Source organism: Trachinotus anak, unplaced genomic scaffold, assembly GCF_046630095.1.
Source record: "Trachinotus anak isolate AG129_WGS33_773 ecotype Australia unplaced genomic scaffold, CSIRO_AGI_Tana_v1 ptg000004l, whole genome shotgun sequence".
NCBI lineage: Eukaryota > Metazoa > Chordata > Actinopteri > Carangiformes > Carangidae > Trachinotus > Trachinotus anak.
In genome coordinates, this window is record NW_027273855.1 from 2,970,445 (window position 1) to 2,997,985 (window position 27,541).

At 42.0% G+C, this 27,541-nt stretch overlaps 2 protein-coding genes across 3 annotated transcripts; both read right to left on the reverse strand.

The window, feature by feature from the left end:
• Positions 1-346: 346 nt before the first annotated feature.
• On the reverse strand, positions 347-14,417 carry rhoab (ras homolog gene family, member Ab). Its single transcript, XM_071475270.1, has 5 exons — positions 14,279-14,417; positions 6,991-7,148; positions 5,086-5,206; positions 3,822-3,952; positions 347-3,308 (listed from the first exon to the last, which is right to left on the reverse strand). The coding sequence occupies exons 2-5, from the start codon at positions 7,144-7,146 to the stop codon at positions 3,135-3,137; spliced, it is 582 nt and encodes a 193-aa protein (XP_071331371.1). The 5' UTR covers positions 7,147-7,148; positions 14,279-14,417; the 3' UTR covers positions 347-3,134.
• Positions 14,418-19,347: 4,930 nt separating this feature from the next.
• tmem115 (transmembrane protein 115) lies at positions 19,348-26,932 on the reverse strand. 2 transcript variants are annotated; one of them, XM_071475268.1, is made up of 4 exons: positions 25,384-26,026; positions 22,859-23,223; positions 19,729-20,078; positions 19,348-19,458 (listed from the first exon to the last, which is right to left on the reverse strand). In XM_071475268.1, exons 1-3 carry the CDS (start codon positions 25,873-25,875, stop codon positions 19,778-19,780), a joined length of 1,158 nt encoding a protein of 385 aa, XP_071331369.1. In that variant the 5' UTR covers positions 25,876-26,026; the 3' UTR covers positions 19,348-19,458; positions 19,729-19,777. The 2 variants fall into 2 exon arrangements, with proteins under 2 accessions (XP_071331369.1, XP_071331368.1); XM_071475267.1 differs by having other exon boundaries at positions 19,348-20,078; positions 25,384-26,932.
• Between the last annotated feature and the right edge of the window lie 609 nt (positions 26,933-27,541).

Below are 27,541 nucleotides of genomic sequence, written 5' to 3' on the forward strand. Positions count from 1 at the left end.
AAATAAAACTTTTTTATAGAAACAATTACATTAAAGGAGGAAACTGTAAGAATGGTCAGACTTACAGTTTGTTGCATTAACAAAACATGCAAAATGTAGACGGGTCAAGAACAACTGCAACTTATGTTTTTGTTATTGATTCTTTCAGAAAAACTGTGCATTTCTTCAGATTTTCTTACATTTGGAAGTTTGTGTTACTTATGTCACCATCAGCTCATCATCAGAGGGAGGATTGTAACCCACCGGTTCATAAAACCATAACTCCATTCATATTACATATGTATTGATTGTACTTAAGAGCTCTTCCCCGTCCACCCTCCCGAGACCGTAATGAATAGAAGCTGGGTGTTATAGAAAGTAATTTATTACACAAACCAAAGCTAGTTTACAAATACAGTTTCCAGTCCTGTGCGTGTGTATGGTCTAGTATGAACAAACCCACATTTCATATTTACAGACTTTGCATACAGCTTGGTTTTCCTGTTCCTTTGTTTACATCACTGCTTCAGCATCCAAAATTAGGATTAAAAATACAATAAAAACGAGAAATAAAAATGATTTGTACATAATAAGGAGACTCAATTTGTTTTTCCTTTTGTCTTTTCAGCCATGTTTGTGTTCAAAACAAACAAACAGAAAAAGAGCCAGCACACATGGTCCTAGTGATGCTCTAGACAGGCAGCCGAGAGGCCAGCCTTTCTCCTGACTGCCTAACAACAGCATTTGGCAGGGATGATTGACGGGTCGTTACAACCAATTGTAAATCATCAGAAAAATTCAGGTAAAGCACAAAAGAAGAATAAACTAAAGCGACAACACATAAGCAGTGCCCTAGTCTTCCACCTCCTATTTTTAAATACTGATAGACAACATATTTATGACTTTTTTTTTTTTTAAAAGCAGGAAATAAAGTATAAAAACAACAACACAAAACTAGGTTTCTGGAACAGGCTCCTCCCTGTAGGCCAGGAAGAAGAACAGGAGGGTACAACACTGTCAAGAGAGCCTCAATCTGGCTTTAAAAACACACAGAAAAGTCAGGGAAGGTTGGTGGCTCATAAAATCCCAAACATGAATGGTTACCTTTACCATTTCTAAAAATAAGAGACCTTTAAAAAAGACCCCAAAAATGAAGGTTTTTAACACACAGCAGGTGGTTAATTGTCACTCTGCTTGTTAGTGAAGTAGATTACCTGCATGCTTTACTCTAAATCTATCCGACAGCCCAACCTGACAATTCTGGCATTTTCCATGCACAGTATTCTGGATAAAAAGGTCATGTTTGTCTTTTTAACTGTTGAAGCAGGTCGCAACAGTTAACCAGTAAAAGGCAGACATGTAAATGGTGGACAACATGGTACATCACAGGCACCTGTTTTTCCCCTCAAACATTAACTAGTTCTGGTTTTGGTACATTTGACTTTTATACATGCCTACACACACACAAAAAAAAAAAAATTAATAGTCGTTCATCCCAAATAAGGAGATCAGTGGTGTGCATGTAAACAATACTCTCCTCTCCTTGTTCTTTGTCCTGGTCTAAAACCAGGGGAAGATGAGCACCAGCGGTCAGCTATGGGGAACAGGAAGGGATGGGAGCCCAGCCACGGGCAGTTTTGCTCAAGTTGTACGATGCAGGGCAGGAAGCTACCTTTGTCAAACGGTGGGACCACAGTTCACCTGCCACTTCCACTGATTCAGTCTAAAGACTTTATTAAATGCTAAAGAACCTTCAGGCGAGAGCTGGTCACCTCCTGAAGTAGACAAATCAAATACAGTAAAGAGTCACCGACATGTTAACGTCTAGTCCTGACACTGGGGGAGTCACACTGCTGCTCCTCCAGAAGTGAGTAAACTTGACACTGCCCTGGACAGCACTGCGGTGGAAAGATGCCTTATATTAAAAGCAGGCTGTGATTAGAGCCACTCTGGATTACAAGATCACTAACTTTAATTTAATCAGCGCTGAGGGCAATTTCCTTTCAATTCAACCTGTCCACCAGCTGCAGTTTATCTGAAAATCACAGAGCATTCACTAGTGGGTGATTGAAACAGATAATCTCAGCAAGAGCAGGGCTCAATGTGTTTGTCACTGCGAGTCTGTAAGAACAGGATTAGCCACAGGGAGACTAAATGGCACTGAGCTGAACATGTGAGCCTATAACTCCACGCCTCTGATAATTCAACACACAAGACCTCAGCACCTGACAGCACATGACCACATGTGGACACAACAACCTTCTCATGACGAACTTTTCTAATTGTCTAATTTAACAAGAGGCATATCTTCCTTTTAGGTTCTTGTCTTGAACAGCAGGCTATTCACCCCCAGACCTGTTGAAAGCACCATTTTGAGGAGCATGTGATTAATAGAGTTCACTCACTGGTGATTTGTCTACTTTGTGAGCTGTTGAACTAACCTGTTCAGTAACTAAAGCATATAACAATTAAGCTGAATGTATGGATCTATGCCTTGGATTGGTGTTTACAGCCTCATGGTCACACCCACATACTGTGCTTCATTCCTCCCATCCCTTCATCTGTCGAGCTCAGCACCACTCCAGCCATAATTCCAGGTACCAACACCTGGGGATAAATAATCCCCTGATGGCTGTTCACATTTACTGCGCTCTCTGTCCTTCCATCTGACAAGTCACCTAAATCTTTTTTGTTGCTCACACTGAGCACAGTCACTGGAACGTCCCATAATTCTCCAGCACCTCTATCAGTTTTCCCAGTCAACTAGATTTTTAGAAAGGACCAGGATCTGCTAATGTTCTTCATCAGTGTAAGTGGCTTGTGACACTTGACAAGGCTGGTGCAAATTTCCCACCTCGATTGTTAAGCCCACGGGTAAAGAGCCCAGTGGTTTACAGCGGTAGTCATTCACTGCGCTTCCTCGTCCCCCATCCATCCATCCTTCCATCCATCCATCCACCCAAACCTGTCAAAGCTTCCCAAACCCAAGTCCCAGGGTAAATTCAGTCCAACAAACAGCCATTTTACAGCGGTAGTAGTTTACTGCTTTTCCTCCCCTCCCTCCCTCTCCCATCTAGTAATCCCTCAGTCCCTCCCGAGTCCTAGCCCCATGTACAGTAGCCCAGGATGAAAACAGTCCAAATATGTCGGCCATTTTACAGCAGTACACATTTATTGCTCTTCTTTCCGCGGCGGGCCTGCAGTGCTGCCCTGGTGGCCATCTCAAACACCTCCCGCACGCCGTCCTTGGTCTTAGCAGAGCACTCCATGTAACCGAATGCTGCAATTCGTCCGGCCATGTCCCGACCCTCCTCCGACTTCACTGGCTCCTATTGGATGAAGAGAAAAACAAGAATGTGGTTAAGGAGCACCCTCGCTGATCAACATTCCTAAGTCTATAAAATACAAATCTATAAAGCTAAGCATTGTTATAAATACCAGTGAAAGCAGTGACCTTTCCTCATTTTACCAACTGCTCTGTGCTTCATGACAGATGAAGAGGGGAAAGGTATTTCTGTTTTGATGCATGCATGAAATAATAGAAGGTAATACTGTAAGGTCATCTGTGTGCATTAGAGAGGGAGCTGTGCATTTGTCTAAGCCTAAGAACATTGAGTGTGAGATGTTTTTTTTATTCATATTCAACAATTAAAGATTTCCACTTCTGCTTACTGCAGTTGTCGTGGTCCTGTTTTAACCTCTCGTGAACCAGTCTAGAATATATTTTGAGGTCTCTAATTGACATTATTTGAAGTTCAACAAGTGAAAATGTAAACACTCCACTTCATTCAACATATCTAAATAGTAATTTGACCCCAGAAGAAGAAGAATAATTCAGGTACCTGCTTCATCTTGGCCAGCTCTCGGCGTGTGTGCTCGTCATTACGCAGGTCTTTCTTGTTTCCTACCAGGATGATGGGAACGTTAGGACAGAAGTGTTTGACTTCTGGGGTCCACTTCTCTGGAATGTTTTCTGTGGAGGAAAGAACAGATCAATAATCACTGGCCAGACACTGAAATTTTATTTTGTGTGTAAATGCAAATGTCATAGGTAACTTTGGTTGTCAGACTAAAATTCAGTGCCAGGTCCATTCCAAGAGAAGTGATGAATCTTCACTATATTTACATTTTTCCAGCTGTGGGATAAACTTTCTAATGGGAGACGAATGCAGCTGAATAAAGGAAAAATTGAAACAACTGTTAAGCCAGTATTTGCATATTTTCCGGTGCTATGTGGACTGCACTAGAATTGATTCTGCTCTGTGATAGACATCTTACTTAGAGAAAACAGAAAATGCTAATCACTAAGGAAATAATCGTAAAATGTAATCTGAAAAAAAAAAAAAACACTGAAAATTACAGTGGAACCTTTCCATAAAAGCCATTTGATGGCGCAGCAGTAATGCTTATCTTTAAATTAGTTAACAGTTAAATCAGAGGATGCCAGCAATTTGATTAATCTAACATTTACAAAGTAATTTAATCTAAAATGTGAGTCACTGCAGAGACAATTCTGCCTCTAAAGAATAGAACAAAAATCACAAATAAGAGCGAGGCTCCAAATCTCCACTGAGCATCAAGTGTTGATGCTGTCTTACTTGGTCAGCAAAAATGCTGCTTCAAACAGAAATGTAATGTTTGAAGACTTGTCATGTAAAACAACCATACAAAGCCAACTTTGGAACAATAAGCCTTTGTTTTATTATAACTGTAACATCCTCTCATTTAATTCTGCTTAATTAATGTGTGGCACTTCAATCATCTGCAGCTTTTATCGCCTTATTTTATGAAAAGCCATTTCCATATGATCAGGGAAGTGCAGTTCATAATCATTATGAGAGAACGTGTTCCAGTTTTATAGCATGGCTGCATGCCACTGCGTGACAAATGATTTGTTGGTGCGTGTTGATGTGTATAAGCAAATGTAAGCAGTTCCCCTACAAGTGGTCACAACAGGATGAAAACAACATCTATAGGCCCAGAAATAACCTCTTGTGAAAACAGAAAGACGGGTGAGTGCATAGGAAGGACGGAGATGTGGTATTTTATGTTGTGCATGAATGCATGAGGTGTACATCTGTGTGTGTGCGCGCGCTTTGTACTCACCCAAGCTGTCAGGGCTGTCTATGGAGAAACACATGAGGATGACGTCAGTGTCTGGATAGGAAAGAGGTCTCAGCCTGTCATAGTCCTCCTGACCCGCCGTGTCCCAGAGAGCCAACTCCACCTGACACACACACACACACACACACACAGAAAGTAAAGAGGGCGGGGAGACAGACAAAGGAGTGTGGAGAAAAGAGGAAGGAGAAAGAAGTGGAAGACAAAAGGGAGGGAGAGAAGTTAATAAACCTTGTCCAATCGTCAACATGACTTTCACGCTGAAGACGGCAAATAATCGAGATAAAGGTCCGCAGCAGACCTCATCCTGACCAGGAACTATAAAAAGAACAGATTTATTTTCTTATTCCACAGAATGAGATTAGTGCATCATAACAGCAAAAGAGTTGTGTCTACAAACTGGTAAGCAAAAAAATTAAACATAAATTTCAGGGTGAATAGAAAATGTTAAGTGTTTTGGCAACCTTAAAGTAGTCCTATTTTATGATTTTTAAATATAGGATTTTCTTTCATTATTCACATCTTAATACAACTGAATGAAAGTACTGTTCAAATCTAAGCTCTGAATGTAAAGCTGTATCTCTGCCGTCAGACTTTGGCAGTTTTTGACCTGGAAAATCTCACTTTAGTAGGTTGCAGAGCTGGCAACATCAGACAGTTTGGGCCAGGATCCTGCCTTGGGAAGACCTCCTTTTAAATTCACACAAATACTACTACATCACCAATTTGCTACACAAAAGCAATTTTTGAGTCTTTTGCACTTTTATAGTTTGAAAGTAATTTGTCTAACTAGCAACATGAAAAAAACCTACCATTGTATTTCCTTATATTTCAGCATTTTAAAGTTTTGTGCCTTCATTTAAATTAAGATTCTCACAAAAATGCATGAAAGTAAAATCTGATATGGTTGAGAAAATACAGATGTCTAAACTTTGTTCATTCCTAATAAATAATCTTAACTGCATAATTCTTTACTTTTATTACCAACAAACTATATTTATTGGGACTCAATTACCATGTGGGCTCTGTGATAGTGGATACATAAAGACCTCTCTGAGCAGACTGCATGGCTTAACAGGGAAAGGAAACCAGATCAAGACATTTAGAAAAGTGTGACACGTAATGAGAAGTAGCCCGAGACCTCCCCAGGAGCACAGAGGGTTAGAAATCAACGTGCCAATAAAGACTCAATGTCCCAGAATCCCATTAACCGAAAATGAGGTCGGGATGTGTGGGTTTGTGACTGATGAGTTGGGCTGGGTGCTGCAGTTATCCAGAGCGACACACATACAGTACATCACAAACCAGGGAGTCACAAGGAGTTAAACTTAATATCCTTCTAATTTCTGAGTTAAAGTAGATTTTTAAAAGTGTCAAACACAATTCCGACCCTGTAATGTGCCGTTTTATTTTTAATTAATTTGAAGTCCTATGACTAAGCTCAACCAAAGCAATATGTAAAAATAAAACAGATGACTGCTGCAATGTGAGGGAGGATGTGGAAAAGGAACAGTACAGTTTTATCAACACTTGCTCACTTGGCCCTGAAGGTAGAATTAAAGCGCTGAGCATGATTAAACAACCAGGGAACAAAATTAGTCCTGATACTGGCACAAAAACCATTTCTGAGACTAAACGAGGCAGGGTCATGTTGTGACAGGTAGGAAACCTAAGTAGATCTCTTAATAGTGTCAGAAAAAGGGTGTAAATTCTCTGTGGATTCTTGTATATCTATTTAAAGTATTCAGCTTAGAGTCATTAAAACGCGGCACTTAACAAGTAGAGCAGCTTTGAACGTGACTCAGGTTTGGATCAATCCATCTACCCCAAGGCACCACTCTGACATGACATTAGATGGTAAAGACTGATGAGTAGTGACAGTTGTCTCACCTGTTTGCCATCCACTTCTATGTCAGCAACGTAGTTCTCAAACACGGTGGGGACGTAGACCTCAGGGAACTGGTCCTTGCTGAAGACAATCAGAAGACAGGTCTTCCCACAAGCTCCATCCCCCACAATCACCAACTTCTTACGGATGGCTGCCATCCCTGGAGGAAGACACAGTGAAGGAGGGAAAAGTTATAAATCAAGGAGCTTAAGGGAAAGCACGAAATAAAGCAGAATCAGAACTACTACAGCGTTTGACTATCCAAGGCCACCCATATTTGTCATCATTTGGGGACAGACATAATAACCCAAATACATCAAATGTGCACAAAGAAAATGAATCTCACTTATTTGTATTTGTATGCCTCAACCATCCAGTCAAGTTGAGTTTACATCCATGTCTGTCCAGAATATAATATAATATATGTAATTAAGACCCGAGAAGAATTTAATAAAGGATATTAAGTGTATTTTGTCATAATTAGCATATAACTCGTGACTCACACTTTGTGAGGTCACAGTGACCTTGACCGTTGACCACCAAATCACAATCAGTATAGCACCAAATCTGAAGACATTGCCTTAAGGCGTCCCTGAGCTATCATGTTCATGAGGATGGCACGGACAGACAAGCCAACAACACAATGCGTCCGGCCACAGCTGTTACCAGAGAGGCATAACAAGAAAACATGAAAGTAACGGGTGCCATTTGTTGCATGAAAGCAAGAGTGTGTAGTGATGCGTCGTGCAGATGCACCATGCAACACTATGTTTCACACATTTAACCACGTAGCTGGAAAGCAGCTTTCTACCCAAGGTACAGAGCCCCTCAGGGGGTTTTGAGATGATTAATGGAACAAAAGTTTCCAGGGTCGAAATGAACTTCATATTTGTGCATTGTAGAAGTGACCTGACAATAGCAGGAAACACTTTGTACTTGGGGGCTTGTTAGTCAAAAAGCCTAACCTGAAATCACATAAAAATCCCACAGGTTAGTTGTATTTTATGTAAATGATAATACAAGTGTAAGAGATACTGCTGACTCAAGACAAAAACTGCACATCCAAACCAGTCTAAATACGAAATGTGTCAAAAACCAGTAGTGCAAAATTTTAAAGCTGCTAGCCTTGATTATCCCTCGTCTTGATTGCGTCCATGCGTGTGTGGGTGTTTGTGTACAACTATATTAACAACAGGATAAGATGTTGGTGCAATTGGGGAAGAGTGCAGTGTTAAGATTGCCCCTCAAATCTCTGTGCATGTCCCTGATGTAGGTTCCTGCCCTGTCCTTAGACAAGCCTGAACATATAGGAATCATAAATGGCACAGCACAAGATGTGAGCTACCAGGAAGTACAATTCTGCCATAGTTCCAGTAATTCATGACAGTAAAAGACCAACAGACAGTGTGGGTGTGAGAGAACAAGCTTGCCAAATTGAGTTAAGGGAAGTTGGGGTAAATGAGTGACATGTAGTCTTGTGTCACTGCCTGAGAACAGCTTGGATCTCACCATATTGGGGAATGACATTCACCAGAAAGTCACAAACACAGGAAATGTGAAAATGTTGTGGATTTTCTATTCAATAGGACGGATAACATTACATTACTACATTTTACAAACAACGGTGTGATCAAAACACAAAACAGGAAAATGGCAATTTCCCTTTATACATGAACAGGAACTGAGTCCTAAAAGCTGTAGTTGTTGGGTGTGGAAAAGCAGGCACAATCACTTTATTCACCAAATACACATCAAACACACCTCATCTGTCATGATGGCACCACTGCAGCGATAACTTTCACACTAACACAGTACATGTACTGTGAACATACCATCTGGACAAGGACAACAGGACCTCACATAGCGACAGTAATAAATCATAGCCTTGAATGGTTATTTCCTCCCTGATCCTAGAAGGTGCAGCAATGTGTACTGTCAATCACATTTCTCCACCCTACAATCTACATCACAGTGAGTCAGCCGGAGGTGTGGTGGAGAGCAAACTTCCTCACACCTCTCCTTTCTGAATCCATCAGCCGAGCTGCAGTTTTGAACTGCACCAGTTCTGAAGTTGTAGCCACAGCCAAGGTTAGAGGTTCAATTTTCTGTGTCACTTTTGCTTTGATCAGAGATCTGAGTTGCTAGAGTTGTTCTGGGGATCATTGAACTATGAAACAATTTGATTGATGGCATATTGCTGTAAAAAAAATATATATATATATTCTTGCACAGGCAAGAAGACTGTCTCTGGTCCAAACCAGACTTCCTTCCTCTTCAGTCTTTTTGTTTGATTTTTCATGTCCATACGGTAGTCTGTGGGTGGCTGGCCATTTCAGCTACTGTAAACCGTGTGCTGCCTATATTTTCTTCAGCTTCCAACTGCGAATGCTGCCCATTTCTGATCAAAAGCCAGCCTTTTTCTAAACCACCCCACATTTGGCCACACTTCCCTGAGTAATGTTCCCAAACGAGACACCTGCTGTCTCTCACTGGGCACACTAGTTGCATTCACATGTTAAAGTGTTACAACTCAAGGAGCTGACTGGAGCAGACAAAAGTACCTTAACAATTCTTGTCAGTTACTGCTTCCTTATAAAATTGTCTTTAATGTTCAGCCCTTTATTGCCATGGGTCCCATTAGTTTCTGACCCTGAAATGCACCACAGCGCTGAGAGGTGCTGCAAGCATCCTATAAATGTTAGATGAATACTCTAAGTAGGACAGCAGTGTCAAAAAAGATTAAACCACTGCCTCTATGACTCGGAAAAAAAGACAAAAATGGGGGCAGCTTTAGCCTGGAGGTGGGTGTATGGTCAATGTTTGACCACCAGCTATAATGGCAATAACAGTGTGCCCTCGTTTCAACAAATGCCACCAAGGTGCCTGTGAGCAAGTCATTAGAGTCACTAATTGTTCCTTTAAAGCTGCTTAACAGCCAATAAGACCGGTAAACAAAGCAGCTTCTAGGTATCAATGTCAGTAGCAGAAATTAAATTTCCATGTTGAAAAAGAGATATACAGGAAAACACTTACCAGGGGCATTATCAAGATATAACACAAGAGGGGCAAACTGTGCATAAAAGGGCAACAACAGGAAAATCACCATTAGCAGTGAAGAATGTTATGTCTGAATGCGTTTCAAAAAAGCAGGGGGGCACATCATGGTGAGATCACAGAACGTACTCTGATGCAAATATAATGGCAGTGTGGTAATAATTAGTGAAGTGATCAACAGGTAGTGGGTCCATAACTCTGAACTCAGCAAACTGAGCCAGGATAAACTCACACCAATTCATTGCTTGAGTAGACCGCTCGACTCTTGTGCCAAGGCGATGTCAACTAATGAGTGCAGGAAAATTCATAAAGAAGCCACTGTATCACAGCAAAACTACATAACACATCAATAAAGGAAACAACATGATCAGCAGTACTAGAGGCCATGTTCATGATTTTTTTTTTTTACTACTGGCAAAAGTAAATATAGTCAAAAAAAATTAATTAACATTGTCCATCACACCCAAGCTTGGAAAAAAACCCTGAGACTGTTTCTTTTTTGGCCATATCACAAAGCCTTCTACATGCCAACTCTGAGCCTAGTATGCAAATTACCCGCTCAACACTGAACACGCCCGCGAGCGTCAAGCTTCAGAGAGGCCAGAGAGAGTCAGCCACTTAAACAATGTGTGAACAGGAGGTAATACAAAAGTCTGGATGAAAATGGCTTGGATTCAAAATATATAATGAAATATGGGTGATAATCACAAACCATGAGCTGCATCTACATGGCAGCAACAAACCGAATGTAAAAATACCACCAACCACGCATCATCATCTTGGGTTGTTGCCGATACATTAGACATACCTGCCAGTCCCTTTGAGCTGGCTGCTTGCCAGCTCAGATTTCATAGTCATACTAAAATTGGACAGGTTTATAAAGCATTTCAGGTGGTGCATGTATGAAGTGACAAAAGCCGTGTAACAACAATTACAGCCTGCGGACAACCTAGTATTATGGCTGATTCCAAACTGTCTTGTTTTGGGGCATAGATTGAAACCGTTTACATACACCAAGGAAAGAAAAGACTGGTTATGCAGGCTATGTTGGTGGCTGCAGTAACAACTAAATTGAGTGCACGTGAGATCTGCTCCCCCAATCAATTATAATCCTGAAAGTTTATAAGGACCAGGCTGCATGTGCAAATCACTGCCCTCCCCTGCATGTTAGAAAACAAGAGACCATGAGATGAAATAAAAAAAAAAAAGACAGATAACGGAAAAAGTAACGAGGAGAACCCGAACAGGAAGACATTTAAAGGACAGAGACAGAGAGCAACAAACCACACTCCTTTGTTAAATGCCATCAGTGCAAATAAAAGGATGCTGACTGGCAGCAGGGGAAGACCTTCTTGTCTCACTGACTTTTCCAACAGGAATGTTTGATTTATGCCACACACACACTAGCTAAATAACTAAATGAGCTTTGTTTTTAAAACAAAAACCATGCTTGATGGGTCCTGTCTTTCAATTAAGTGTCCACCTTTGGGATGGGGTAGTAGAAAACATGATAAATCATGTAAACTGTCATCCTACCAAACAATATTTTTGACAGCAGACCTGCCCGTCAAACCCACTCACGTTCGCACACTTGTGATCACTCAAATATTGAATCAAACACCAGTCATTCTGCATCATCTCATTGTATGACACAGCTTTAACTGCATCATTAAAATGGTTACTGTGCACTTTATGATTCATCAGTCGGCACTTTAGAAAACCCCACACAGTTCCATCTAAAGCCTGTGTGTGTTTATGCTTAGAAATACCCCACGCAGTCTGCAGGGTGGAAAATTAGACCCTGCTTAATGATGGTTAACTGACTGCTGGCTGATGAATATTTCAGTTTCGGACAGAAACTTGGCAGGTGCTTTTCTTCTGCCACCTGACATGCATTTCTCTTGGCAGTGAAATTTTGAATGAACCCACTACTGTCAAGGGAACAGAAAAATAATTGTTATTTACCAGTGACTGCAGCACAAACAGCATGAAAAAAAATACACTGCGAAAATATCTCCCTTGTCAACACTGGATAGTGATCTATGCTCCCTACTGGCTGTTGGCTAAATGCAACAATCTGTCTCAAATACACATTGTGGATGGCAGCTACAGCATGCATGGCCTCAAGAACGCATCATGGAGCTTGAATTAATAGATCAGCCAGTTTATTATCATCATCTTTATCATTTTAGCTTAACTGCACTGAATCCTCTGACGTAAACACACATTTCCACCAAGAGATTTTCAAACCACAAATGTAATGATTAGCATCACATTTGAGGCCTCATTGAACAGATCCTTTTTAATAAACAATTATTTGATATTATTATGTGCTGAGACTGTAATCCTTATAATCAAAAAGAAAAAAGACTTGTGCTTAATTAGGCGAACCATTAAGACTATGGTGAGCACCTTATCGACTACAAAACGCTGCTAATACAAAAATATTTAAAATTACGACCCATCTGAAGAAAGCACACAAGTATCCATTTTTCAAGTGAGCTGAAAGATGCTGCCTTTTTCAATTAAAAACTGAACCACCTCTTTAGCACAACCCCCCCCCGGGAAAAAATAAACAGAACAACACAGAAAGATGAGGTCATTAATATCCGTATTAGATAATAACCACCAACCAGTCAAACTCTAGTCAGCCATAGGTTTGCCCTTCTCACGGTGACTGACATATACATGTATTGGGAATAAGCCTGTGATCATTGGGAGATGTGTGGCTAAATTTATCAATTGGGCATTAAATGAAATAGTATTATAATCAGCCAATTGTATATTTCTCCATTACAGTGAAGGATAAGATTTCATTTCTTTATTATTATTTTATTATAGTACCAAATGCTATTCCGGAGGATTTCCACATTGGCAAATATCACAAAATAAGTAAAGAATATAATTATAAAAAAAGATTTCACTGAGTCCCTATGCAAAAATATTAAATCTTAAATAATATGCATGTTTGCACAAGTTTGCTTGCTAAAATTCACCCATGTGTGAATGTTATATCTCGACAGGGGATACGGGAGAAGATACTATCTGGAATGTTACTTATCAATGTGTAGCTTATGAGCAGCCTTGCCCTGCATGACACAGTAAAATTTTCTTTATACCACTCAGAAAAATGGATTAACAATCATGTACATCACTGCTATTGGCCTAGAATTACTAATGTATGAAAACACAAACACTCCCTGGTATAATTATGTCATGTCATTAATAGCCATGGTCAATAAACATGTGATGATAGATCACCAAGTAAAGGCGGCCGAATATATTACACTTATGTGGCTGGCTAGAAAATTGACTGAAGCTTCGTGTAGTCTACTAGACGCCGGAGGCAACACACAGAAGAAGTTGTGTGTCTTGCCTGAGAGAGAGCTCCCAGTGTTCAGTCAAACATTGTTTTTAAACCAGCAGCCACTGGGTGGGTCACCAGAAAGATGGCGTCACCACGGAGGCAACAGATGGCTAGTGTGTCCGCAGTGGAAGAATGGGTGGGTGGCCCCGAGCCAAACTAAACAGCGAGACCGGCACATACATGCATATGACTTCTGAGTGCAAAAGACCGATAATGAAAAAACCTCACATAAGAAAAGCGTTAAACTTAAAATCCCTTGTGAAGTAGAGACTGTGTGCCTTACTGGCGCTGACCCGTTTAAAAACCTTCAAAACGACGGAAAATACGACTTTGGTGTTGAAATAAAGTATATTATTGGTTTATTTAATATGTGTAGTGTTTAGCATGTTACTGGGTCATTACCATTTAACAGCCACCACTGGCAGCCATTCATGAAGTAACGCTCAGCCGTTAGGAAGCTGCCTGGTCAGCCGAGGCAAGTCAGGAGAAGAGCCTCATTGTTTGGCTACGGCTGGCTCGCCAATTTAGGCTAGTCTGTACGGTCCGGTTTACAGGGCCTACTGAAGTTACCACAGTGTACCGACAGTCCTCGGTAAAGTCTGCTCAGTGTGTTCCTGCACTCGGGGCACAGCAGTTTCCTCCTCAGCACAACTGTGTGGCAAGTGCGGAAGCGGCGACGAGATTGAGGTCGGTTAGAGGAAAAGCTAACTTGGCTACCGTTGGCTAACCCCGCTAGCTTTTAGCTTTGCTAGCACGGCCTTTCAAAGCTCCGGGCAACTTTAAAAAAAACACCCATGTCGGCTTTTAAACTGAACAATACGGTAAGAGTATCGCTTTACAGTCGTCGGGTATTCAAGAAAGTAGTTTACCTGCAGTTTATGTGGCAAGCAGTCGGGTTTTTCAGTGTTTTCGGGCAGAGCTGGTGTGCCGACCAGTCGAGTGGCTCGCTGCTTCCTCTCGTCTCAGTCTGATACAATGAATTACTTCACGGGAGCGCGCAGCCCGGGCTTGTAGTTTGTAGCTGAGGGGGAGGGTTGACGGGGACGAGCGTAAGAGCCACACCTGCGCGGGCACGACGCGTATGAGCGCTCCTGTCTCATCAGCTGCAGGGAAACCTGCAGCAGCAGCGCAGACATGTCGAGCCAGAAACTGTCTGCCTCCAGATTCTGGTTTTTCACCTACTAAGACTGAGAGCTGCAGTGCTACAGGTTTATAATTACAAGTGCTCTAAATGATTATTTCTTAAACTAGTACCTGGGATCCGAAATGAGTCTCTGAGGAGTATTTACTTTTATCTAAAGCACCAGCTCATTTTAGCTTTTAGGCAAACAAATGCTAACTAACATTTAATGGGCACTATACTGGTCCAGTATAAAATAAATGCTAGGATTATGTCCCCAAGTAATAATATACTTGGCTTTGAGCCAAGTATATTATTCCCCCAATTAGAGTTAATTAAGCACATTACAGCTCAACGAAAACTGAGGCTGTAACTTTATTTCACTGCAGCTGCCTGTGACCCAGGGTTTAACTATTAGTCTGTACTTACTGCTCCACCTGGCGGCCAGCTTGGGTAACTAACCACATTAAGAGAGGGGGGGGGGACACATCATGTGAAAATGAAATAAAGCTAAAAAATAAAGTTTTATGTTTTTTATTTATGGAGTTTGCTTAGTTGTCACTGAACTGTAGATGTTTGCAATGAAGGCCGTGTTGAAAGTTGAAGCTTTATAAAACAACCTCACCACGGTCTGTGTAAGTGTGTAGCCTTTAAGTATTTTTGTGAGTGTATTCTGTGGTCACTGCGACAAATCTGTCATCAGTTGTTGACACTGTATTATACTGAATTATTTGTGGACATGTAAAGACAGAGCAGAATTGAAGAAGCCATTCGAGCAACCTACCTACAGGTTCTCTGTTAAGGAGGGATCAGGATGACTTTTCACTTCAGCTAGGTTCAATTTGACCTTATTTTCTCTTGCAGGAACAGGTCACCACTTGGACTATATCAGTCAACTGCAGAGGGGCTGGTTGGTAGCCAGTGTGTATTTATATTGATATTGTCACTGTAAACATATTATATTGGTATTTTATTGTCATTGTCCTCAAAATAGCTACTTTTATAGCTTTTCTGAAGATTGAGGTCAACTTTGACTTGGGTAGGATATTCTGTTCTTCTTTCCAACGCTCTCAATTACACATTATTTTGCATCATATCATAACACTGTGGCAGTCCCTGATGCAACATACTTTATGTTAGAAAAATGAAGAGAGCGAGTTAAAAGGTGACTCTCTAGATCCTCTGATTCATTGTGTAATGTCTGGTAATATCCCACCTGTAAATACCAAGAACATGTGTGTGAATCAGTTTACCTGGGTTAATCTAAAAACCACTTTAAATAACCACTTCATAAAAATGCCTTTTTTATAAATATGCAGGATGTAGTTATTTTCCTGTTATAAATAATTCAGCAGGGTATGTGGTTGTTGTAGAATCTGACAGGTGAGTCTCTCCGCCTCCTCCAGGCCCCGTCTTCATGGTAAACTCACATGTAGACCCACAGCAGGACAGAAAATATCAAAACAGTAACGCAGCAAAGACTGAAACACTTTAATTTCATACAATCGTCTTTTATTTCATATAGAGATAAAGAAATATATCTGAAAGCTAAAACAGAAAAGTCTGTGGAACAGCCACAGTACAGCGAAAGAAAGAGACTGTCATTAGTGTGAACAAGATCCATTGGTGCAAAAGTAGAGACGTGGGAAATGAAACTACTGAAAACTATTAAAAAAAGAAAACATTGTTGTGAATTTCCATCTTTGCCAACAGGATAATAACACAGAGCAGAACCATCTGTTATCTGTCCTTCATTTTAGGGCGGGAAAACACACTTCATCTACAAATCATGGACGCTGGTGTTACCCCACAGCCAGAATTTTACCAATTAGACTTGAAAAAACTTAAAAAACAAATGTACCTGCCTGTGGTAAATCTGCTTTAATAACGAGATACCAGTGTTCGGGAAAATAGACTCATGAACGGGATGTCACCAAATTGCAATGATAGCATTTTGGCGCTTGTATATTGGCCACTGTCGCTTGAGGCCGCTGCAATGTAATAACCACTGCTTGTGAACATCACTGACATCATTCATGAGCTTCTCATGTAGCTTTTCTTCTCTGTCTACACCAACTATACCTTGGCATAATTCATACAGACAGTATGTGATTGCACTCCTCTCTTTTCCTCGAGGATGTTTGGAACAAGAACAAATGGAAATAAAGAGAAAAAAAGACCAAACAGGAACGGAGAGTGGTGGATTGGCTCAAAATCAGATTAGCCGGGGTCAATCTAAAACCTCAGATTCCCAACTACAATGTTCCATTTCTCACAGATGAAATTACACAACTTGACCATTTCACACAACTTCACAGTTATCTGCAGGCGGCCATGTTAGAATGTGTTTTGCTGCATTGCTGATATTTATTTTATGATGCAAGCTGAGTTGTGCCATTTCCAGGGTAACTTACACTGAACTGTGATTGCACTGTTACTATCAGTAATCACCATTAGTTCTGATACCTTCCCTCCGTTTCTACTGTGAGTATGTTTGATGGTAGAAAGCAGTTTGGGATTTCAGATCTCTGACTGCAGCTCAGCCTTCTCCACACTGAAGCTGGATTTGAACCAGCTCTGGCGCCTCTCATCCCTGTGTCCATTCATCCATGTAAATACTATCATTCATTCACATACAATTAAAGAATGGCCCCCCACTCATCCAACGTAAACATCGACTTGTCAAAATAAGAGCACAGAGAAATGAGCAGAAGGAACAAGGAGAAACACAGGATAGAACCCACAGAATTTCATCACACTAATATGGCTTATCACTTCCCTTAAACACCACGTTTCCATCAGGTAAAAAGCACCTGTTGCTCATTGTTTGGACTTTATGAGTCAAAACTCAAACACAAGATATCTAATCTGAATTTGGAGTATTTGATCTGGAACATGCTCCCAGTTTAGAACAGAAGCATGGTGGAGTCTGGGGGGGACAAAGTTTCAATAACAGACTGGTGATGTGATCTTTTTAAAAATTAAAACGGGTAATACATTTTTCTCAGGAGCACGTTTTACTGAACCAGTGACATGATAGACACATGGACATCATTTCAGGGTCCCTATGTATGTTTTGGTTTTTCTTTTGTACTATTACATGTGAGTAAAGTTTAACTCCAGACACCGAGCCTCTTGGTTTCCACAGAACCTCATGGTGATCAGGACTCCATCTCACATAACCTTTTCAATGTAACCACAATTATTTTTGTGGCATTTTTTTCTTAGGTTGTCTCAGAAATGTTAAAGGCATTGGCTGCCCGCAAAGACGAAACAGCTGTCAGACCAGGAACAATCTACAGCCTGATTTACTGAGCTTGTTTTTTTTTTGTTTTTTTTTTTTTTTTAAATAGGAAACCATCAAAGATTTCATCGACATTTAAACAGTGAGGGATGGTGATGGTGTTACCTTTACCTTCAAAACCATGAAATATGTACAGCAGAGGTGGAAGCTTCACTTTCTTAAATACTTGGAAGTTCTCATTTAAATTAAAATAAGACATTTCTAAGCTTGTGATCACAGGCTCACAAGTTTAAAAATAATCGCTGTGATCACAACATTTGAAATAATTTATTGGCTGCAAATTACTTTAACCAACAGGGACAGGTGGAAAATTCAGAATTCACTGATTTAATTGTTACTATAGCAGAATGCGACATCTGCAGTGATGATGGTCTACGCGATGAATGAATCACTGACCTTTTGCTGTGCACAGAATTTATGACACAATTAAACAATTCAGCTGCTCATCAACCTGCCTAGTGTTATTCAGCATGGCCCTCAGCTTTGAGCTGTGATTTTAGAAATGACAGATGTTACACATGCAAAGGATGCGACTGGGAAACGTGTCAAACTGACGACTGATCAATGCAGGCACCCTCTGTCTATGAAATCATTTCTCCTGAGTCAGTGTCTGACACATCACAGACACAACCTCTAAATCTGCAACTCATAAATCATCGTGATTCGAATCCTAAGAGTCCCTGAACAGTCTGTGTATACGCAGCAAGGCTGTTCTCTGGCTCTGCCCTTCTCCTGCACTTAATCACTCCTCTGTGTTTGTAATGGAGCCAAGTGACTAATACAAACATGACAGACACTGACCACCTCTCTGTGTCATGCACTCATATACAAAACTGAATAGCTATTGCTGATTCTTGTATCATTTCAGATGCCTGACAGCGGGGGTGTAAAAGGGTGCAGGATGGTGCCCCAGGATCAGAACTGAAATCAACCTAAGAATATAATAAACTTATAAATGGTGAAACAAGAAGAACCACAGATCTCTGTGTGAGTGTAATTCTCTTAGCATGTCTTGTTAGTGCAGGGAAACAAAGTTTGGTTGTTTTTTTGATTTTGTTTAGTGATGATCAGACCAAGAAGAAAAAATAAAAATACCGAACTGTTCTCCACTGAGCGACAATCTGGGGAATAAAAAATAAAAAGGGTACACAGTCCATTTCTCTGCCTGCTGTTCCAGGCAGCAACTGATCCTGGACAGGAAAAATTCTTTCACCTGGCACTTCTTCAAATCTTAAAGTTTTGTATCATAGTTCATCAGCAGGTCAGACCTGCAGCAGCTTCTTTTGTCTGGTCCAGCAGTCGATGCTTCTCGTACTTCCTCTGTTACTCACACCAAAAGCCTACGTCACTTGCAGCCATTTTTTTTTTTTAGCACTTATCAAACCGGTGCACCTAGAGCGGGCCTTTTCATCAAGAATCAAGAATTCAGCGCGAGTCTCTGTCATCGACGGCTTTCTAGTGGCAGGCAATCAGAGAACAAGTATGGCTGCTCTGAAAATGATTTACAAAAAGAATATTGTACACCCATTTTGTTATTTATTTAGAAACCAAGAGAAAGAGAGACATATGAAGCAGTGGACAGAGCTCTGCGAGTTGGGATTAGCTCCACAGAAGACAGGATTTCTCTGTATGCAGAAAGAAAAAGAAGAGTTAAGTGTCCAATTTGCCCAACTACACTGCGCATTCACAACCAAAATGTCTGAACTGAAAGCACTGTACAGTTACCACCCTCTGGGCTTCACAATGACATTGACAGAGTGTTTGTGAGCGCACGGTTGTGTGTATGAACTGGTCAAAGATGTGTGTGTTGGTGTGTGTGGTACTGAGTGTATGCCTAATCACTGTCACTGAATATATTAGTATACTAGCCAGAGACGCTGAATGCTAGTACTCGCCAGTGACACCGAACGGAGCGTGCGCATCTGTACACGTGCGTTCTGTCTGTTACGATCTAGAAGGTGCATCCTCGAAGCTGATGATGCTGGACTCCGGGTGCTGCGCTCCGCTTGGGGACGGCACTCCGCCGCTCTGTGACATTGAGGATGAGGAGGTGAGGGAGGCGCCGACAAGCCCCCCTGCTGGTCTCAACGTGGAGGAGGAGGGGTCACGCCCACCTGGGAGGAGTGGCTGTGTGTCAGTTCTGACTTCGTCCTCGTCATCGTCTTCCTCGTCGTCCATGCTGGGCCAGGCGGACTGGTCCTCCACGCGCTTTAGACGCTCGTTCAGAGCTTTGAGGGCCAGTTGTCTGGAAGGAAGAGGGAATAACAGAGCTGTGAAACAGGCTGGGGGGAGGGGTGGCGGTGGGGGTGCTTTTTGACTGAGTAGCTCTGGGGGTTCAGTGCCTTGGCCAAGGATGCGTAGCTAACAGCCACAGTAGATTTAACTAGAAGAAATGTAGTATCAGTTGAAACATATCTGCGATTTCCCTGACTTAGATGTCAATGTTCAAATGTTCAGTCTGAACTTACAATAAAAAAAAAAAATAAATACATTTTTTTTAAAAAGTACAGCTGTGGCTTGCCGACAGTGACAGTGCTGGTCTGTGATTGTCTGATCTCCTGATGCTTTCGTAACTTAGGTGAGCTTTAAAATGGTCTGTGGATTTCTTGATGAAACAAGTTGGGGAGCACAGCCCTGTCAGCGACTGAAGGTGACGCCTCTTTATTTTAAATGACATAATCAAGTTCCTTTAAATACCAAACCTCGAATTCAATCATTTGTCATGTGCTGCAATAAAGTTTTGTGGAATAAATGCCGTCCTTATGCAGTGAACAGAGAATCAGATGGTGGGATCTTAGGTGGACTACTGCTGGAGAACAATGGAACAACACTTCACCAGTTTTTTTCTCCAAGTGATGAAATAAAATAACCACAGTTCACATAAGGTAGCTGAAATTTATATACATATGTAAAAGCTTGAAGATCCCATCATCACTAAAGTGTATGTCATGAAGAGAACTGATACAAACAAATGAAAAGGTCAAAGATGTCATGTTGACATTTAAGGTGTACTGATTGATTTCCAAATGTCAATCATGCATTGAGTAACATGCAAGAAAACATTCCGCCTTAAAAGCTGCTGCTAGCTGGTGGTAGCCTGACATTTCTTTATTTGTGAAGTGTTGTGAAGCAGAAACATGAGAAAGTCAGCCTGTTACACTGCTGTTACACAGCCATTGTGCTGCTGCAAACGAAGGCTAGCTTAGCCACGTTTTCATAGCCTAGCCTGTTAGCTTAGCTTGACCTCTGCCTGCACCGCAGCTTCTCCTTTGAATGGATGTTTCCAATGTGGCTTCATGTGCTTGACACAAGTAAATGTCACTGTAAGAACAGTGGTTACATGAGCTTAGGAACAAGCCGCAACTTAATGATGCACAAACAGCACTACACCTCTGGGTGGGACATATCATTATGCAGCTGGATTACCAGACCTGCTGCTGAAGGAATGGGAGTCATACTTGGATAATAATAATAATAATAATAATGAGGTGTATCCAGCCAGGTAGAGCTGACCCAGGGCTGCTTTGTTAAGTGTCTTAGTCCTACATCATTAAAACTGACTGGTAAATGTGTGAATTCACAATGAACGTTCACAGTTAGTTAGTTGGTAGTAAAAAAAAAAAAAAAAAAAAAAATCCTGTTTTTAATTATTGGAGTGAAACAGATGATTTGTTGATTAAATCTCCCACTTATCCTGGAGAAGGACCCATTATTTTTAAATTCATCAGCATGAGGTTAATTCCCTTTCAGCAAACTGCAGGCCTCTCAATCAGCAGCTAATCATCAATCAAGCTTTCAACTGTGGCCTGTAGCCGTGCTTGATGTGTGTCAGACTGGAAGAAGGAAACTCTTAACAGAAGATGAGTCGTGATGCAGACCGAAATATGATCATACTAGTTTACTGTTGTTGCTGTTTCTGTGGAACTGAGCAGCTGAACATGTGCAGCTGTGTGAGTATTCAAGAGACCTACCCTGGAAAACAAATGACCATGTTTCAATGTTCTTAATATGTTTCTAATTATAAAGTATAAAACATTTTTTTCACACACTGACCGTTTGACAATGACAAGATCACATGTCTGTGTGTGTGTGTGTGTGTGTGTGTGTGTGAGCAGCAGCATCTATCTGTAACTGAATCTGTGTGACAGCTGTGAGGTGTGACCATCAGACACTGGAACAGGAGGAAAAATTATCCCTGACAGCTTGAAAGTAGGAGTTAGTGAGTGTGACAAAGAGAGAGAGTGTGTGTGTGTGTGTGTGTGTGTGTGTGTGTGTGTGTGTGTGTGTTGTAGAGCGAAGACGTGTGAACTGTTTGAGGAGGATGGCTGAGAGAGCACAGAGGCTCAGCAAACTTTCCCTGAGTAAATAAAAACTAAAAAAATAACACAGCCCTGTTTTTGTGTTTCTCTGCTGCTTATTGACTGTAAGGGTGTGTGTGTGTGCATTTTATTTCAGCCTGCTGATTCACAGCTCTGATACTTTCATATGTTCTGAACTAGCCAATTTGGGCTTTTAATGACAGTGGTTTGATATTATTGGACAGTATTTTGCTGAAGCTCCAGATTAGTTACAACATTTACATTTAATATTTTAATTGACGACTCGTGATTTGCTGAAGTCTCAAATATGCAGCATTTCCTCTGGGATATTCATGTTTGGGTGAAAAAGCACATCACATGCAGTATTTAGACTTATTCTTTCAATGGAACCACAACAGTAAAATATTCTTCTGGATTTTTTCCTTGCACATTTTAAAGGCTGAGGGACCAACTCCACATATCTAAAGGTTCAGATGGTAGGTAAGCAATGAATTTACAAATTATACTGAACCGTTTAATGAAATATAAATGTAAAGACAAAATAGAAGTCTACCAGATGCTTCTGTGCAACAGGTCCAAGAGGAACCTGTGTCACATGATAAGACATTTAGTGACAAGGCACACTTATATCAGACCTCAGTATCAGTGTAAGCATGTGTGCATGCAGGTGTAAATGTTTAACTCCTCCTCCTTCGCTCTGACTCACCTCCTCCTCTCGGCGTCCTGTGGGTCTGTCCCTGGCAGGCTGATGGTGATGGAGGACGGCGCCCCCACGTCGTATCTCTTTACCATCTTCCTGCACACTTTCATCTTCACCAGAGCAGAGTGGACCAGTCCTGCCAGCAGCCCCACGGCTGGCTGCAGCGCCTCAGGGAAGAAACTCGCAAAGGCAAAGTGGTCTGACATGTCCCCGCGGCCCCGGCTGTGCCTCTGATAGAAGCGCAGGTAGACCCAGCCGGACAGGGCGCCGTAGCTGTACGCAGCCAGCGGGGCAGAGCTGTCGAGCAGCCCAGACAGGCGCAGTAAGGCCAGGAGGAGGAGGACCAAAGCTGGTGCTGCTTTGAGTCTCACCTGCGATGGGAGAGGGAGACAGAATTTTAGCTTGTGAAGAAGAATGATCAGCCAAAGAGGCAGCTACTAGTTTGCAGCTGCCAGTTCCCACAATTCACTCAAGTCAGCTAGATTCAGGAATGGGAACACCAAACAATAGCTGGTGACATGCCAGGGTGGCAGGCAGGAGTCACCATCAACATTCATTCGATGAACATTTCCTGATCTGCTCAGCTGAGATGAGCGAGATTGATTCAAGTTTTAGTATTTTTAAGTATTAGGTTTTTTAAGTTTTTTGGGGGGGATATTTTTGGCTTCATTATGACAGAGACAGTGAGAGTGACACAGGAAAGTTAGGGATGAGAGAGAGGGGATGACGACAGAGCATCAGAGAGCCTGGGTCAGATTCCAGGCTGCTGCATTAAGGACTGAGCCTAAATAATAGGCAGTCTACTGGGTGAGAGTAGCCTGGTAGTTAAAGAGACACATTAGGACACTGCATCTAATGTGTGCTTAAGCAAAAACAATAAACCCTTATCTGACAGTGTACACTGCTCTGCAGAAAGGCATCAGATCTAATCTTAGAATACAAATGAACAGATCACACTGTTGTCAATATTTAGAAGAGAATCACACGTCTGAACCAGAGGATGCAGGCCAAGAGCAAACATTCAGCAGCTCAAACACAGCCCTGTACACCCCTGGCTTATATGACTTCAATAAAATAACATGATCAGTCAGAACACAGTGACCCCCCTTTGTTGGAATCACAGCTTGTAAACACTTTTTGCAGCAGCTATAAGTCTTTCTTTTCTTAATTTAGGGAAATTTCATCCACTCTTCCTGCACATCACTTCAAATATCTGCAATATTTTTAGGTCGTCTTGCCCACACAGCATGTTTATGATCTACCCACAGATTTTAAATGATGTCCAGGTCAGGAGGGGACTGTGAGGGCCGCACCAAAAGCTTGAGCTTGTGTTTCTTGAAGTAGTTCATTGTGCATTTTGAGGTCTGCTTTGGATCACTGTCCTGCTGTAGAAGCCTCTTTTCAGTTTCACTTTCTAACTGACTGCAGGACATTTGATCCAGAATTTGCTGATATTTAGTAGAATCCACTCCTCACTCATCCAATGCTGCTCCTCCTTTCCTCAAAACACACCTTTGGTGATTGTCGCCAACTGCCTTGACTTCCAAAGTTCCCCTTAATGACATTTGAGATGGTGGAAGTTTTATACTGGAAGCACTTTGATGTCTTTTTATAGCCTGTCCTGCTTTGTTTGCATCAATTAGCTTCATTGCCAGATGCTCAGTCACTTGCTTAGAGGAGATAATGGTTGCTGAGTGTTACCACCAAGGCTCGAAGGGTCAGAGAATTTTGCAATATTGGAACTGTTGCAATAATTGCAACAACATCAACAGGGACAACACGTTTGTGGACATTTTCAGCCAACAGGCATTTCAATGTTAATGCTTTGCAAACTGCAACACAACATATGTTGTTTACAGGCTTGAATGTGAATGTTGCTGCTTTTACCTCACTGATTAAGACTCTTCTAGTCAAAACACATTGATTGTTTTCTGAATCATCCACGACTGAATAAAGGATTTTGAATTTTCTTCAAATATTAAGCTGAACAGTCTTTGTTTTATTATTTTCACTTGCTCTATTCTCAAAAAGCACCTGATTTTTTATTTCAATGTCGCCAGTGATACTGTTTTTGACCTAGTGCAGCATCCATCCTTTTTCTTTACATATACAAATACTTTCTTGGTTTAAGCAGAGCAACAAGTGGTGTGCACCTCAAGGCAAACTAGCACTTTGTCTTTACACTGGGAATTCCTGCCCTCAGTCTACGTCTATCCATTGTGAAAATCTATGTTTGTTTAAACTAACAAAGCCAAGTGCATTTCATTTTATTTTCCCAAAAGGACCGGGGACATCCTGGATGTGAGCTGGCCTTATTCTGAGACAGGCTTTTTTATGTACACATCTCAAGGCAAGTTTTTTAGGTTTCCAGTGCAGTTTACATTCTTGTTAGGGTACATTTCACTGTGGTGTCCCACCCCTCACTCGTATAGTGGTCTGGTATTATTTACAGACTTGAAAGAGGAGCATGACTCTTGCCAAACGGAATCAATTAAGAAACAGAAATGACTTCTGTTACTTGTTAGCCTCACCTGTGGCACTCTGAGCACTGTAGTATCCCCCATCGTCTGCTTCAGTGCTACCAGGACACCTCCAAGAAACCCAGCTGCTCCGTGGACCCGTACAGCAAACAGGAAGTCCAGGTCAAAGGTGGCCACATAGGTGAGGAGGTAGGAGAGGCCTGCCAGGAGGCCTGCAGACACATTAACCACTGCAAAAAAGATCAGGAGCTCCAGAGCACCCCATAGAGGCTCCAGCAGGCGCCCACACGCCATAACTGTCCCCACATTGGCCGCCACGCCCCAGACATGCTGCTCCACCATCCCGTGGGTCGCCAGTGTCCACACCCAGAAGTTGGGTGGAAAGAGGTAGCCCGGCGTCACCCCCAGTGTGTATGGAGTGTTGACGGCCCATGACAACAGATAGAGGAGGACCACCACAGCACTTATTGTTTTTACCACCACACTGGTGCTGGCGAGAGCAGCCAGGAAGTGCTGTCGTGCCACCGGCAGGTAACGATTCATTGTAGTCTGTTCTGAAGAGGATCCTTCTTGAGCAAATCAGCTCAAGAGAGCGCAACTGCAGATCGGTTGCTTGTGGTGCAGCAGATGTTGGATGCTGGTGTGAGCTTAACAATGCCAAGCAGAACAGGTGACACCTGTGAGTCCTGTCAGCATCAAAATCCACACTTCTCTGTGAGCCTTCATCCGGGACACCGTCTTTCAGCTGGGTAAGGATAGCTCTGGTAGTCAACGCAGTAAAGCTCTGTTCCTTCTGGTCAAGTCTGTTGGTCTTTGTATCAAAAATCAATAGGCAACTTTAAACCGTGACCATAGGTCTAACTTTCTGTGACATTCAAAGAGTTCAGGACAGTGGAGTGGAGACAAAGCATGTAGGCTAATCCTCACAAGGTAACAAACTTTGCGCTGCAGCAGATAAGCCTGGAGATGTGATAACCTTAGCTAAGAGACCTCCTGATCTCGCAGCCGAGCTCGGCGACCTTCAGTCGGCCTGGACAACTTTACAAATCGCCACCAGCTAGCAGGCAGGTGCCGGGGGCCAAATATGCAAACCCTAACTGAACCGAATACACCTAAGTGCCTCCTCCTCCAGAGGACCTCCGCTGGGTTAGCTTGTAAACACAGGAGAGCTAACGTTAGCTAGCTGTCAAACTGAAATCGTCTTGAGTTACACTGATTTATTTCCGCCACTGAGCAGCAGGAGGTGTTACGTCTTCGTGTGACGGTGAGACAGAGCAGCTAGCGGCAGCAAAACCTGATCGGCCACACCGCCCCACGGAGCTCCGGTCCCGGTCCTCCCTCGGCCCGGTGTCTACCGGGCTAGCCCGAGGATTTCCCGTAGTTAGCAACAGGCCTCCAAAACAGTGTTAGAGACGTTTCAGGACCAGCGTCAGTTGGAGAACAGCCCAGAGATTTTCCAAACTACCTCAGCTTCATTCGATGGTTTTATTGTTCTTCTGTATTTTCGGAGCAGGTCACCGGAGAGAATGATATTATCTTAGCGGGCACTCCTCCTCCCAGTAACAGCACTCAGCTCCTGACCTGCGCCGTCTGCCACCGTCATCAACCAGCAGGGGAAACGTCAAGTCACGTAACTTTCCGGCACCAGAGGACGCTGGGAAATCGAGTTCTCAGCAAAGGACGCGTGTAACTCATGGTGTAGCTGCTTCGTCCTCCACGCAGGCGACAAAATGTAGCTCAAGCCAGGTCAGAAATGAGTCTGTTCAGACTCGGGCTTTATAGTGGAGCCCTGTGCAGATAAGTACATTCACACAAGTACTGTACTTTCAGCTCCACCACAGCTCAGAGAGAAATATTTGACTCTATTTTATTCTGCATGAGTACTTATTTTCACACATCGAGTAGGGTTTACTAATAACTCTTGTGTACCTGTGTACAAAACCATGAATGCAGGACTGAATGAAGTGTTTCTCCACCACAGTACACTGTATATAGAATCTGAAGGAATGGGCTGGTAAAGGATCTAATTCTTCAATATTGCATATTGATCAGTTGATAGTTAATGACCCTGCTCTACACTGCAGTGGAAATACTTTTATTTCTAGGGGATATTAGGTCACATATTTCCCATAGTTTTGCTTTGCTGTTATCATTATTACATGGGATTGCTGGAAAGGCAACCTGTCAGGTAAAAAGAATTACTTATTAG

What these genes read in the sequence shown, in the direction of transcription:
- rhoab (XM_071475270.1), bottom strand. Translation starts at nt 7,146, where the DNA reads ATGGCAGCCATCCGTAAGAAGTTGGTGATTGTGGGGGATGGAGCTTGT. An exon ending in TAGAAGTGGATGGCAAACAG is followed by an intron (nt 5,207 to 6,990) that starts GTGAGACAACTG and finishes TGTGTGTGTCAG; the next exon opens with GTGGAGTTGGCTCTCTGGGA. An exon ending in AGACAGCCCTGACAGCTTGG is followed by an intron (nt 3,953 to 5,085) that starts GTGAGTACAAAG and finishes TTTCCTCCACAG; the next exon opens with AAAACATTCCAGAGAAGTGG.
- tmem115 (XM_071475267.1), bottom strand. Translation starts at nt 25,875, where the DNA reads ATGAATCGTTACCTGCCGGTGGCACGACAGCACTTCCTGGCTGCTCTC. An exon ending in CAGTGCTCAGAGTGCCACAG is followed by an intron (nt 23,224 to 25,383) that starts GTGAGGCTAACA and finishes CTCCCATCGCAG; the next exon opens with GTGAGACTCAAAGCAGCACC. An exon ending in CAGGACGCCGAGAGGAGGAG is followed by an intron (nt 20,079 to 22,858) that starts GTGAGTCAGAGC and finishes TCTTCCTTCCAG; the next exon opens with ACAACTGGCCCTCAAAGCTC.